This window comes from Boleophthalmus pectinirostris, unplaced genomic scaffold (assembly GCF_026225935.1).
Source record: "Boleophthalmus pectinirostris isolate CB_2022bp ecotype Guang Dong unplaced genomic scaffold, ASM2622593v1 HiC_scaffold_20, whole genome shotgun sequence".
Taxonomy (NCBI): domain Eukaryota; kingdom Metazoa; phylum Chordata; class Actinopteri; order Gobiiformes; family Gobiidae; genus Boleophthalmus; species Boleophthalmus pectinirostris.
In genome coordinates this window covers 26,690,748-26,704,982 of record NW_026571153.1, presented here as the reverse complement: position 1 = coordinate 26,704,982, position 14,235 = coordinate 26,690,748, and the positions used below count along the sequence as shown (strand labels likewise).

The following is a 14,235-nucleotide window of genomic DNA, read 5'->3' as shown; positions in this document are numbered from 1 at the left end:
GAAAGTAAGAGACTGTGTTGGGAAGTAAATAAATACAAGTACCAAAAACACTTCTTCTGATTGCTAATTTTGAGTACCTGTAATCCGATACAGTTACTTTTTCATTTGGTGGTATTCAGAACACACTTAAATCACACCCCTAAATTAAAAGGACAGTTCTCTACCATGTAATTTTGGCTTTGATATGCACAGTATTAGTGGGAAAAATAGAAAACACAACTTTTGCAGTGAGCGCAAGTGTGATTTTTCTTCTCTAACTGAACATGAATAAATGCCTCACAAACAACAGATAACAGAAATAAAGCTGTTTGTAATGTAAGTTGTTTTTACACTATAATATAAAGCAACTCAATGTAAAAGTAAAAGAGTATTCAGAATACAGTTCTCTGATTGAGCCATGTAACAAAATACAGTTCAAAATACATGTTCATTTGGGTATTTAGTATTCTAACTAAATATATTTTCAAAGTATTCTTCCATCACTGAGTACAAACTTAATGTATTTTCTTTGTAATGTTTTGTGACACTTTTGGTTAAGAGACGATGTAGATTAGAAAAGTGACTTTGCTTCATGTTTTGAGTGACAGAACGAGAACACATCACTCTGAACTGGAGTTAATTAAAGCTTAGGTACCTCAGAGAAGCGCGCATGAAATCTGTCTCATTACCAGCTCTCCTTCTGGTACACTGCATTCACATGCATGATTTACAACAGTTTTTTGCGTGTAGTGAAGCGAGGCACTGTATGTAGCCTCATTATTTTTGCGTGAGAGTGTGTGTGTGTGTACATGTGGGTGAGACTGTGCTTGTGGCAGTGTGTGTGGGTTGTTTGGGTGTGTGGGGTTGGGCACTTTTGGTGGTAGTGTGTTTGGGTGGAAGGGCATGTGGGATTGTTTTTATTGACTGTAAAGTACTTTGTGTTACACTTTCTTGCATGAAAAGCTGTCTGATTGATTGAAGTAGACCACCCTTGCATATCCAATTGCCTCTTTCACATATAATGTTCATTTTTGCCAAATGTTAACAAAGCGAAACATTTGGGGATGTAGTTGTGTAGTTAGTGTAGTTACTCACTTCACTCATGTGGGTATCAATCACTTCTCTCATAAACTTAGACTAGGATTGTTTTAAATACACTGCAATGGTCCATCAAAATGACCATCAGTGTGACATTGTCCCAACACTGTTGAATTTATGCTCACACTAGATGTCAAGTCCCTCCGTGAACCAAAATACTGAATGAAGATTGAATTTCTATACTCACATGCTAGACGATATTTAGTCATTTTTTGGTGTTGTGGTTATTCAGGTACTGATGTAAAATGTGTTTGGTTTCTCAACAGCGACCCCAACTTGCCTGTCCCTCAAGACACCAAGTTCATCCACACCAAGCCCAACCGCTTCGAGGAGGTCATCTGGACCAAGTTCAACTCCAAGGACAAGCAGTACCTCCACATCGGCCTGAAACCCCGCGTCCGAGACAACTACCGCGCCAACAAAGTGGCCTTCTGGCTGGAGCTGGTTCCTCACCTCCACAGCCTTCACGAGGAACTCTTCCCCACGACAACGCGCTCCCCGTCGGGCCCTGGCTCCGGCCCGGGGACCCGCACTTGGTCACGCACTCCCGGCCCCCGCACCACCCGCCACCCTTACCCCACCTTCCCCTCCGACCCTGAACCTGAAGGATCCGACCGCCCCAACCAAAACCTATTTCCCTTCGACACCAGGGACTACTCCACGGAACTCAGCGTCACCGTGGCTGTTGGCGCCTCCTTGCTTTTCCTCAACATCCTGGCATTCGCCGCTCTCTACTACAAACGGGACAAGCGGCACGAGCTGCGACGCCACCGCCTGTCTCCACAGAGGGGCGGTCCGGCCAACGACCTCGCCCACAGCCAGGAGGAGGAGATCATGTCCCTGCAGATGAAGCACTCCGAGCACGACGCGCACCACGATCTGGAACCCCTCCGTCCCCACGACATCCTGCGCCCGTCTTGCCCGCCCGACTACACCCTGGCACTGCGGAGGGCGCCAGACGATGTGCCCCTCATGACGCCCAATACTATAACCATGATCCCCAGCACCATCACCAGCATGCAGCCCCTCCACGCGTTCAACACCTTCCCATCCACGGGGCATAACAACACCCTACCGCACCCGCATTCCACCACCCGGGTATAGTACAGCAAAGGAGCAACATGGCGCGTCGTAACCAATAGCAGTACCACGCGTCTTAAGGACTCCTGGATCTCCTGTGTGAAGTGCTGGTAGTGAACTCTATGGCGCCCCCCGCTGCTTTGAGCTGGAGAGTCGCATCAGCACTGTTGAGGAGTGGAGTGATCTCTTGAAAGACTTCGTAATAAAGGACAAGTCGTATTTGCCAATATCATTCCTGTCCTTTTTGTCTTTTAGCATTCAGTTGGTTTTATAAACGTTGTCCCCGTTCGGCTTCAGTAGACATGTTACTATGAGTTAGTCTGTCAAATCATCTCATTTTTGATTTTTTATTTTTTTTTTTCTATGACTGTCTGGTACTTTCAATTCAAGTTGGATTTCAATGGAGCATAGACTAAACTACCTCTGGGGAACGTACCAAGGAGGTCCGCTTGCACCAGTGAACTTTGCAAAACCAATCAGAGAGACAAATGAGCCTGTTTTGGAAGTTTTGTTTATGCTTGTGGTGGCAATGGGTATTCATAAGAGGGCTTCCAAACCCACTTGCTAAAAGGATGGAAGATTATTTGTTTCATCAGATTTTGAATTTTAAATGCCATTGAATTTCTCATTTTGACTTTTTTTTTTTTTTTTTCATTCTGAATTGCATTGAATTTTTGCATTTTTATACAAGAATACATTTTCAATTTGACACTATTTCCTGGATGTTTTAAGTAGAATTTTCAATTGTTTGTTTATGCCTTGGTATGTTACAAATTTACAAATTTAAACTTGGAAACTTAGCTAGCATTTAAAATTCTATGCGTGATGAAACAAATTATTTTCCTTATATAGGCTCCTCTTTTATCCTACCAGCATTCAGAATTAATGGTGCCAAGTCTATGCGTTCTCATGGAGTGTAAGAAAATGAAAAAAAAGAAAAAAAAAGTATGTTATATTTCAACTAAAACATGCTGTGTCTTCATGACTGCCAAACTGGGCCTTGATTGTGCTCTTTTTCAACATCTTTTTCTGTCAAGCATTTGTCGTTTTTGAAAGAAAAAAACAACTTTTTTTGCTGAAAATAGAGATATAGAGAAATAATATTATATATAGTTCTATATAAAAGTGTACAAAGAAAGTATATAAATGTTTGTTTTTTTCTCAGTGGGGAACTATGCATGTGGTGGGGGAAAGACATTGTCAGTCGATGCACGTTTTGAATCATAACTTCATATTTTTCAGTTGAGCCTCACACAAGCCTCCTGTCCTCTCAGAGATTTCATTTGCAAGATTCCAACTCATGATTATCTACAGTTATTTACAGCTGTAACACTCCGGTCTGCACAAGAATATTTTTGTACAATGGCAAGGCTGAGAGACAAAGATGGCCCTTATTTTGAGCACATGCATGTGTTTTAATATCCATAAGAGACAGTGAGTGTATGTGCAGCAAAGGCACATCTCCACTGGGACGCTCTGGAGCGAGGATGGAGCTGTTTTTGTTTTTATGTCACAGGCAACATTGGACACACAAGCAGGCCAAACATGACTTTGATTTAGAATTGTTTTATTGTAACATTCAGTCTGGGAATGTAGCATGGCTCCACTTTTCCAAATGCAGCGAGTGGAATTAATGAATTCAAATTAAAAACCCACAAAGCACATAAAATGCAAGCCTGATTTTTAGAGCAGCGGTTCTCAACTGGTGGATCCATCATCAACCCGAAATTTTTAAAAAGTATGTTTTTTTAAAATATATTTATATTTTCAATCAAAGAGCTTCAGACAGTTCCATTATAAACAAACTCAGGTGTTTTTTATGTTTTATGTAAAATTGTTCTTTTTGGAAAACTGGATTTTTAAAATATTTGGTTTATTTAGTTTTTTGAATTTGGTTTCTTCCAAACAATTTCCTCTACAGTTAATAAGTATATCAATTACAATTATTATAAATTTTTTTTTCTCTTCTCTCTCTCTTTTTTTTTTTTTTAAACTATTTTTTACCACCTGTTGAGAACCATATTTTAAGGGTGACCTCTGAGATCTCCTAAACAGGGTAAAAACAACCGTCAAATTTGTATTCTGCTAATTTTCCACCAGGGGTCCAGCGAACAGTGTTACACAACGTGGACGGAGGGAGTGAACTGTGCTTTCTTTCGCTAGCAAGAGCCTATTCTTTTTATTTAAGCGTGTTGGTCAGACTGAGAGACGGACAGAGAATTTGTACTCCCACTGAACGAGAAATGTGCACAATGTAAAATAAAAACGGACCCGATTGTGCAGAGAAAATCTTACGGACTCACTTCTTACGGCTATTTCAACGGCCTTAAACGGAGACAATAATGGACAAAATGGACAGCTGTCTCCACTGAGGACACTTTTGTACTGACCACCCTGGACACAAAAGCATTATTCTCCATAGACATATAAGGCGAGTTCGGACACAAAACACGGCGGCTGAAAGAACCAACCAAGCAAGGTGCAAAGTGTACATTTTTAAGTGTTCGACGCATACGGATATTTGTAAATATTAAGTTTTTGGGTTCTTTTTCTTAATTTGTGTGAATGAATGAAATGCTTATCTCTGTGATAAAAGACAACAGGTGCATGTTGCAAAGAATCACCTCTAGATCATACTGTATTGTGCTTCTGTTTGGTTTTTGATTGTTGATTGACAGAAGGAACCATTTATTCTTGGAAATAGAGTACAATTCTATGCTTTAGTCCCACAAAACAATGTGTCTTATACAATGTAATCAAATATCCCCCATGACGAGCTCAAATCATTTCACCTCTTTATTACATTAAATACATTTGTTGTACAGATGTCTCATGTCTTTATTTAGGTGTAAGTGATACAAGAGACAAACATAGGACCCACTAATATCCACAGGTTTTGGGTGACTGGGTGAAATTTGCTAGTCTGATTCATCAGCTGGTTTCACTTCGTGGAAACTAGTGATGGGTGAATGGAGCCTCATGAAGCATCGACACCTCAGTCGCAATATTGTCTCAAATGGTTGGACGTGTCTGAGGCCTTGGAGAAACACTGACCTCTAGTGGACAAATTTAACCATTGGCACGCAGGTGTCTCAGCATCAATGAAGTATTATTAACGCAGAGCATACACCGTACCTAACAACAACAACAACAATAATAATGATGATTTAAAATAATATGTAAAGAGCAACATAAATAGCAGCTGTAAATAAGAAAAGGTGACCTTGTTAGGTGGAATTAGATCAAAGTGATCCAAAACCATGGATCGCTTTTTTCCACTTATAGATGCCATCGAAAATGAAACAAATGCCAAAAGTCGCCAAAATCACCACTGACATCACACAATACTCCTCACTACCCAACATTTTTAACAAATATTGGTGCATCTTTTATACTGTAGCAGTTTAGCCCTTGTCAAACCACAGAAGTGCACTGAACACTCTGAACCAATCGCAGAGCGGAACATTCACAGAGCCAATGAAACGCTTCGATACACTGAAGCGATTGACACGTAGAGCGAAGCAGTAGGGGGAGGGACGGACACTTCCACACTTTGGTCACGTGAGCGGCTGCTGCGAGACGAGCTCCGAGGCAGCGCTTCAGAGCAATTTGTTTCAGAAAGAACGAGACGTGCTCCAGAGCTCCGACTCATTTGCTCGTCACTAGTGGAAACCGTCTGACCTCGCAGCATTTAGAATTTGTTTGCTCAATGGTACTTCTTTATTTAACTAATCACTGCTATTTGGTCATGGCATATGTAATGCGCTGCTAACAGGACTAACTGGTATATTCCACTTTTCTGAAATCCCATTGGAAGAAGGACAATAACATCTTTCCCCTTGATAAAATGCATCCAAAATTCTCTTTGTTCTGGCTTTAAATCCTTGATCTTGGGAACCATTGCTAACACAGAATGTCTGGCTCTTCACTAATTGGCTGGTGCCTGAACTCTCACTTCCGGGGTGTTTGCAAACCGTCTTGTGTATTCTGATTCCTGATCTAGTCACTGGAGAGAAATGAAATTGAGTGGAGGCACTAGGTGGCGCCAGCCTGACTAGAAATTTGCACATTTAAAACAAAATATTACATCTCTGACTGGTGAAAGGTTCTCAAAATGGTCCCAATAAACCAGAAGCAGGATATAGGCACATAAATATAGTGAAAAACACACAGCTTCACAGGCTGATTTCAGGATTTACACCTGCTGTATTGAATGAAAGCAATACTGACCTCAAAGAGACAGTTCGGAATTTTGGACATAGGGCCTCATTTCCTATTGAGCCAGAGTGTTAGAGACGTGTGGAGACACTTTTAAAAAAAAAATTTCCATCCAGTCCTTGTATTTGCAGAGGTCGCTGGTGCTAGACTAGTGCAAGTCAATGGCCACTGTTAACCTGCCACTAAAAACAGTCTTACCCACTCTACAAAACACCTGAAACAAATCTATTATTACACCAGACTGTCCATGTGAATGTCTGTGTCGATAGAATAATGTTTGAAATAAAACCAACCTTGCATTTGAAGGATTTCTGTCTGAGCAGCAGCAGGGAAATGTACTTCCTGATAGAAAGCTCAGCAGCAGCGGACAGATATCACCGAGCACTTACCTTACTGGCAAAGTAAAATTCCACTGCTGCTGAGAAAATAGTCCCTCAACATGTGACGATTCATGTGATGCAAAGTTAGTTCTAACAGCTGTGGTGTCTGACATTCTCCATTTGAGGCCTGTGAGCCTCATAGCTCCCTATAAGGTCTTAATGTATGTATATTAAAGTGTGGGGGGTTCACATTCCGAGAACTGTAAGATAAACATATAGGCAACATCTAAAAATGCTTAAAACTTGGACATGACGGGATCAGGTTGCGAAAGGGGATGGCTTATAGAAACTATAAAATCTGAAGACATCTGATTTGGGTGTGTGTCTCATATTGGTCAGAGCTCCCCCAGACTTTGTCTGTAATTAGGCTCTTTTACTCTGTTTTTGCAATAAATAATACTACACTATCAGAGTTTGTTTTTGGATTCTTCTCTGAACACTCCACACCAACGCGGGAGGCATTACAGTCAGGTGAGCAGCTGCTTTGGGAATTATAAAATGTAAACCACCACACAACACAAAAAAAAAAAATGCCATCAAAAATAAATTGAATAGGTTGAGGTGAATTCCTAAAGATGATGGTGCAGTGATGACACTGACTGGAGTCTGGGAGGGAGCACAGTGGAAGCATGTACCACTGGTGGGTCCAGCATGAATCAAGTTTCAAGAGTCTCTCTGATGAAGTCTTCACAGAGTTTGACCGAACTTTATTTTTTATTGCCTCTAATTGAAACGTGTCCTCAGCATAATGTCTTAGCACAAAAACTAGCATCACTAAAATATTTTCTGTCAGTCAATCTCTTGTTTTCTTTCATAAGACACAAATGTACATGCCTGTTGAGTGAACAGAAGATTACGGTGTAAAAATGTGTCTCTTTGTCGTGTTACCTTCAGTACTTCAGCAGTAATGAAGCTCACAATGACTGTTGTGGATTCAGCTGCAACTACAAATGAAAAAAAATGTCCGAGTGATAACTTCAGGTTCAATGGCTTTACTGAAAAGATGCTGCCAGTGTCAAAACATTCATTTTATGTTACAGCTCGTGTTCTCGTGACTGGCTAACAACATGTTTTTACTGTCTGAATAGCACAGACTTCTTCAGCTGAGTTTTTCAAAGACAACTTTTTTCTGGAGTGCACAGTAGCAGCGCCATCTATGGGTGAAAATATCTGACGCCACAACTCAAAGAGTATAATCGTTTTTCTGGGTTTAAATAACAAATAAAGTGATTATATAGCCTTTTAAACATTAACCTATTGTAGTTCTGTAATGAATTTAATCTGAATAAATGTATTTATTAATGTGTAATTTTAACTATGTAATATCAAATGAATTAACCATTTTTAAACCTTTTTAAACTACATATTCAACAATGACAAAAAAAAACTCAAGGTCTTTGAGCTCCTTTAAATGTGCATTGATTTTTGTGAAACTTTGCAAACCCCTTTTTATTTATTCTAAATATCTAGGGGATCAGAGAGAGAAATTTTAACTATTATTTTTTTGTTTTTTCCATTGGATAAGGACCACTGTAATCTACATGATCCAGGTGTTTTTGTCTTGTTTTGTTTTGTAAATGGAGAAATGAACATTAATAACAGACCAGTCTAGTGCCTGATTTCCTCGAGGTCGCTCCCGCCAGGCGCCGTCCCTGCCAAAGCCGCGGTGCAAACGGCAGGGGGGTGTGCACCTTCAACAGTCTCGCTCTTGACTGGCTTTTTGGGTTTCCCTGGTTGCAGATTAGCCGCTGTAACTGCCTCGCTGAGTTGCTACCAAATGCTATGGATGACATCACACTTCCTCAGGTCCCTTGTGTTGTCCAGTAAATATACAGTATACTGTGAAACATTCCAGACAAAGCAATAACATCATGGAGAAAAAGCGTTTTGACAGACCCTCCACCAGAAAAGTTACACAATACACCTTTAAATAAATGACCTAAAAAAAGAAATATTTTCAAACATGTGAAACATATCTGAATGTAATAATGTAAAATAAATCACAGTTACTCAAGTCAACAAAAGGTAAATTCTTCTTTAAAATCAGTTGAACTTTTGTGAAGAAATATTATGTTGCTATTTATTTTGGTGGAACTGGAAGTGCTGCTACAGTGAAGCCTGGTGGCAGAGTGGTTAGCCTCTCTACCAAAAATACTGAACTTTTGATTTAATGGGATTGTCATTCAATCTATGGCCACTAGATGGAGTCAAAGGAGCTTTAACAGTTTGTCTTTTACAGTCCATTTACATTTTCCTTTACAACACCTGTATGTATGTGTATATATATATATATATATATATATATATATATATATATATATATATATACATACACACACTACCGTTCAAAAGTTTGGGGTCACCCAGACAATTTTGTGTTTTCCATGAAAAGTCACACTTATTTACCACTATGAGTTGTAAAATTTATAGAAAATATAGTCAAGACATTGACAAGGTTAGAAATAATGATTTGTATTTGAAATGATAATTTTTTCCATCAAACTTTGCTTTCGTCAAAGAATCCTCCATTTGCAGCATTTGCAGCATAGCAGACCTTTGGCATTCTAGCTGTTAATTTGTTGAGGTAATCTGAAGAAATTTCACCCCACGTTTCTAGAAGCCCATCCCACAAGTTGGATTGGCTGGATGGGCACTTCTTGTGTACCGTACGGTCAAGCTGCTCCCACAACTGCTCCCTCAATGGGGTTTAGATGTGGAGACTGTGCTGGCCACTCCACTACAGATAGAACACCAGCTGCCTGCTTCTTCTCTAAATAGTTCTTGCACAATCTGGAGGTGAGCTTTGGGTCATTGTCCTGTTGTAGGATGAAATTGGCTCCAATCAAGCTCTGTCCACAGGGTATGGCATGGCGTTGCAGAATGGGGTGATACCCTTCCTCATTCAAAATCCCCATTTGCCCAGAATAAATCTCCCACCTCACCAGCACCAAAGCAACCCCAGACCATCACATTACGCCCACCATTCTTGACAGATGGAGTCAGACACTCTTCCAGCATCTTTTCAGTTGTTCTGCATCTCACAAATGTTCTTGTGTGTGATCCAAACACCTCAAACTTCAATTTGTCTGTTCATAACACTTTTTTCCAGTCTTCCTCTGTCCAATGTCTGTTCTTTTGCCCATATTAATCTTTTTCTTTTATTGGCCAGTCTCAGATATGGCTTTTTCTTTGCCACTTTGCCCTGAAGACCAGCATCCCGGAGTCGCCTCTTTACTGTAGATGTTGACACTGGCATTTTGCAGGTACTATTTAATGAAGCTGCCAGTTGAGGACCTGTGAGGTGTTTATTTCTCAAACTACAGACTCTAATGTACTTATCTTCTTCCTCAGTTGTGCAGTGGGGCCTTCCACTTCTTTTTACTCTGGTTAGAGCCTGTTTGTGTTGTTCTAAGAAGTGAGTAGTACACACCTTTGTAGGAAATCTTCAGTTTCTTGGTAATTTCTCGCATGGAATCGCCTTCATTTCTAAGAACAAAAACAGACTGTCGAGTTTCACATAAAAGTTCTCTTTTTCTGGCCATTTTGAGCGTTTAATTGACCCCACGAATGTGATGCTCCAGATACTCAACCCACTCAAAGAAAGGTCAGTTTTATAGCTTTTCTAACCAGTTAAACTGTTTCCACCTGTCCTAACATGACTGCACAAGGGTTTTCTAATCATCCATTAGTCTTAGACACAATGAGCAAACACATTGTACCATTAGAACACTGGAGTGACAGTTGTTTGAAATGGGCCTCTATACACCTGTGTAGATATTGCTCCAAAAACCAGACATCTGCAGCTAGAATAATCATTTACCACATTAGCAATGTATAGAGTGTATTTCTGATTAGTTTAGAGTTATCTTCATTGAAAGAAACAGTGCTTTTCTTTCAAAAATAAGGACATTTCTTAGTGACCCCAAACTTTTGAACGGTAGTGTATATATATGATAAAATGATAAAAGAAAAAAATGTATATAGCTTCTGTTGAATTTAAGAGTTATTATACACTGTATGCTGTGATTCTGATCAAACAATAAACAATATTTTAAAAGAAATTAAGCCACTTTATTCTTCTGCTGCAGGGTCCATCACCTGCTCGTCTCCATGGAGATGTTATTGCTTTGCTTGGAATGTTCCACAGTATGGCATTAGAGATGATGTAAAATTGACGTTTCAGAGCTTTTAACCGTGTTATCGTCCTCTCATCATTTACTTTCTCAGAGTTTTAATTGGTGTGATCTGTGCATTTTTGAGCAATCTTTAATCACTTATTTTCAAGTTGTCATATTGCAGATCAACTCCCATTTTCACCACACAGTGTACACACCCACTGCTCTATACACACTTCACTCTCTTTTTTTTTTTTTTTTTTGACTATTGCCTTTTATTCATCTTTTAACTGTTTTAGTGTGTGATGAAATGTGTGAATATGAGCTACATGGACACCTGGATTTACCTCTCTGGGGATCAATACAGTGTCTGTCTATCCATCTATCTCTCTCTCTATTTATCTGTCTATCTGTCTGTGTATCTGCAGTATTTTCTTGATTGGTAATACATGGAGGATTCAAAGTTATTTTGGCACAATTGAAAACAAAATGTGCTGCTCGAGTTGCCAACTCTTTGTTCTTTTCTAACATGAAAGTCAGTGAACTTGTTTGTTTTATTAAGTTGTTTTAGATGAATATTGCAATTTAATGTGTGCAAATTATAACATAAAGAATCTTTTCATATTAATATATTTTTCTATCTATCTTTCTCTATCTGTCTCTTTTTTCTATCTTCCTTCTTACCATACGTGACAACAGAGCAGCTGCTGAGCTGTGCCTCATTGTTTGTGAGTCAGGTCATGTGGGGTCATTCAGGAGGGTTCAGTCAGTGCTGTGCTCACACACAGAGCGAGAGCTGCCCAGTGTCAGGATGCAGTGGAGATGAAACATAACTAAAGCATAACTAAAGCATGACTAAAGCATGACTAAAGCATGACTAAAGCATGCCCAGTGTTTCATTTTGGCCCCAGACTCTTCTTCATTTAATACGTGAGTGATTACTGCTCCTCATCATGTTCATGTTTCATCACATCCAAAAAGACCAAGTCCAAAAAATGCTCCCAGCTCTGTTCCAGTGATCCAAGTCTCTGTATCCAGCTTCTAACATGTCATCATATCCAGTTTTAAAGGTCACGTTAGAGTGTTGCTCTGTTTGGGAAACCTCATTGTCTGGCTTTTTAAAATCCTGCATCATTTTTCTGAATGCTACAGTTGATCAGATTGTTGGTAAAGGCCTGAGGCTGAAACAGAAGCCACTGAGGACCAGAGCATGATGGGACATTAAAGTGAAAAGAAAACAGGTACCTTCAGCACAGTTGAACTCATCTGTATTGCACCTTTCACACTTGAAGACTGCACATGTTTGTTTGATTGGCACAAATTTTATTGATTCACAAGCTCAAACATCACAATATATTATAATAACAAAGTCCAGTGTCCTCGTGTCCCTCACTGTGCCTCCAGCTCACAGACAATCGTGTGAGCAGCTTTATGGATCAGTTTGTCAACGCGCTCAATGTCCCTTTCACTGGTGCTGCTCCCCCAGCAGAACACAGCCAAGTCCACCAAGTCCACTAACCTGCTGCACAGATTGAAAGAGCTGAGCTTTCATCTCCTCATGCTCTTTTTGTACACAGCATCTCTGTTGTCCCTCCAGTCCAGCCTGCTGTTTATGTAGACTCAAAGTACTTGTAACTCCACTATTTCCACATCATGGCCCTGGATGGTGAAGGGCTCCACTGGTGTCTTCTTCCTCCTGAAGAAAATATATTTGTGCACGTATGTATATATGTGTTTATGCATATGTATGTATGTATGTATGTATGTACGTACAGTCCCTGACAAAAGTCTTGTCACTTATCCATTTTGTAGAAACAAAAGCTTATAACCTGACTTTAAATTAATCGATTGGTTTTAGAAATGTCTCATATGAAAGCTAAAACCCTCCCAAATTATGCTCAGTATACTAAAATAAATTTGCTTCACTGAAGAAAGATTGATCATTTAATGAACACAGAAAGGTCAGATTTTGGCAAGACAAAAGTCTTGTCGCCTTGTCATATGATGCACCCAATCCTAGATTACAGCCTCATCTGTGATCAGTTACTGATCAGTCAATTAGTGGGTGTGTATAAAAAGAACCCCAGCACACCAGACCTTCACATCAACTGCAACTTGACCTCTGACAACATGCTTAAGATCCACCCTGAGACCAAAGCGTTAATTATCAATTAATTCTTCAATTATCTGAAGACCAGATCCACTTGCTGAGGTGGTGACACCTTCAATGTGTCTCAGTGTCAAGTACAAAGAATAAGAAAAAGATCTGAAATGACTGGAGATGTTTTTGACAAGCCCAGGTCCGGCAGACCCCGCAAGACAACTGCTCAGGAGGACCGTTTGTTGATTCAAAAATCCAAGGCCAGCCCCTTTTCCACTGCAGCAGACTCCACCAGGCCTGGTCACCTCAAGTCCCTGTGTCAACCACAACAGTTTGTAGAATTCTGTCTCGAAATGGCCTCCATGGTCGAATCAGTGCACAGAAACCAGCACTAAACAAAAGACAATTAAAAAACCATGTGGCATTTGCCAAGGTCCACAGCCTGCTGCTAAAAGGATGGACACTGGAAAAGTGGCAGAAGGTGGATTTCTCAGATGAATTCCTCGGTTGAATTACATCACAGCCGCCGCAAATATTGCAGGAGACCTACTGGAGCCTGCATGGATCCAAGATTCACCCAGAAAACAGTTAAGTTTGGTGGTGGAAAAATCCTGGTCTGGGGTTCCATCCAGTATGGGGGTGTGCGAGACATTTGCAGGGTGGAAGGCAAATATCAATAGCCTAAAATATAAAGAAGTATTAGCTCCTCTTACATTCCCAACCATAAAAGGGGTCATATTTTGCAGCAGGATGGTGCTCCATCGCATACTTCTATCTCTACATCAAAGTTTCTCAAGGTGAAGAAGATCAAGGTGCTCCAGGACTGGCCAGCCCAGTCACCAGACATGAACATCATTGAACATGTCTGGGGTAGAATGAAAGAGGAAGCATGGAAGGCAAAACCAAAGAATCTTGATGAACTCTGGGAGGCATGTAAGACGCTGTCTTTGCTATTCCTGATGACTTCATCAACAAATTGTATGAATCATTATCAAACGTCATGGATGCAGTCCTTCAAGCTCATGGAAGTCATACAAGATATTAAATCTGGATCTCACAGCACCACTACTTCATTCACTGACGTTATGCAACATATTTTTGTATTTGAAGTAAATTATTTGTTCAATTTTCTGTAGGCGACAAAACTTTTGTCTTGCCAAAATCTGACCTTTCTGTGTTCATTAAATGATCAATCTTTCTTCAGTGAAGCAAATTTATTTTAGTATATTGAGCATAATTTGGGAGGGTTTTAGCTTTCATATGA

At 40.0% G+C, this 14,235-nt stretch overlaps 1 protein-coding gene across 9 annotated transcripts in view; it reads left to right on the top strand.

Annotated features, from left to right (window-relative positions):
• Positions 1–2,181, top strand: part of nlgn2a (neuroligin 2a) — a 217,168-nt gene extending 214,987 nt beyond the window's left edge. For all 9 annotated transcript variants that reach the window (XM_020922258.2, XM_055156355.1, XM_055156354.1 and 6 more), the window contains one exon: positions 1,344–2,181. In XM_020922258.2, coding sequence (XP_020777917.1) covers positions 1,344–2,181 — 838 coding nt within the window. The remainder of the gene's footprint in view (positions 1–1,343) is intronic.
• Positions 2,182–14,235: the final 12,054 nt, after the last annotated feature.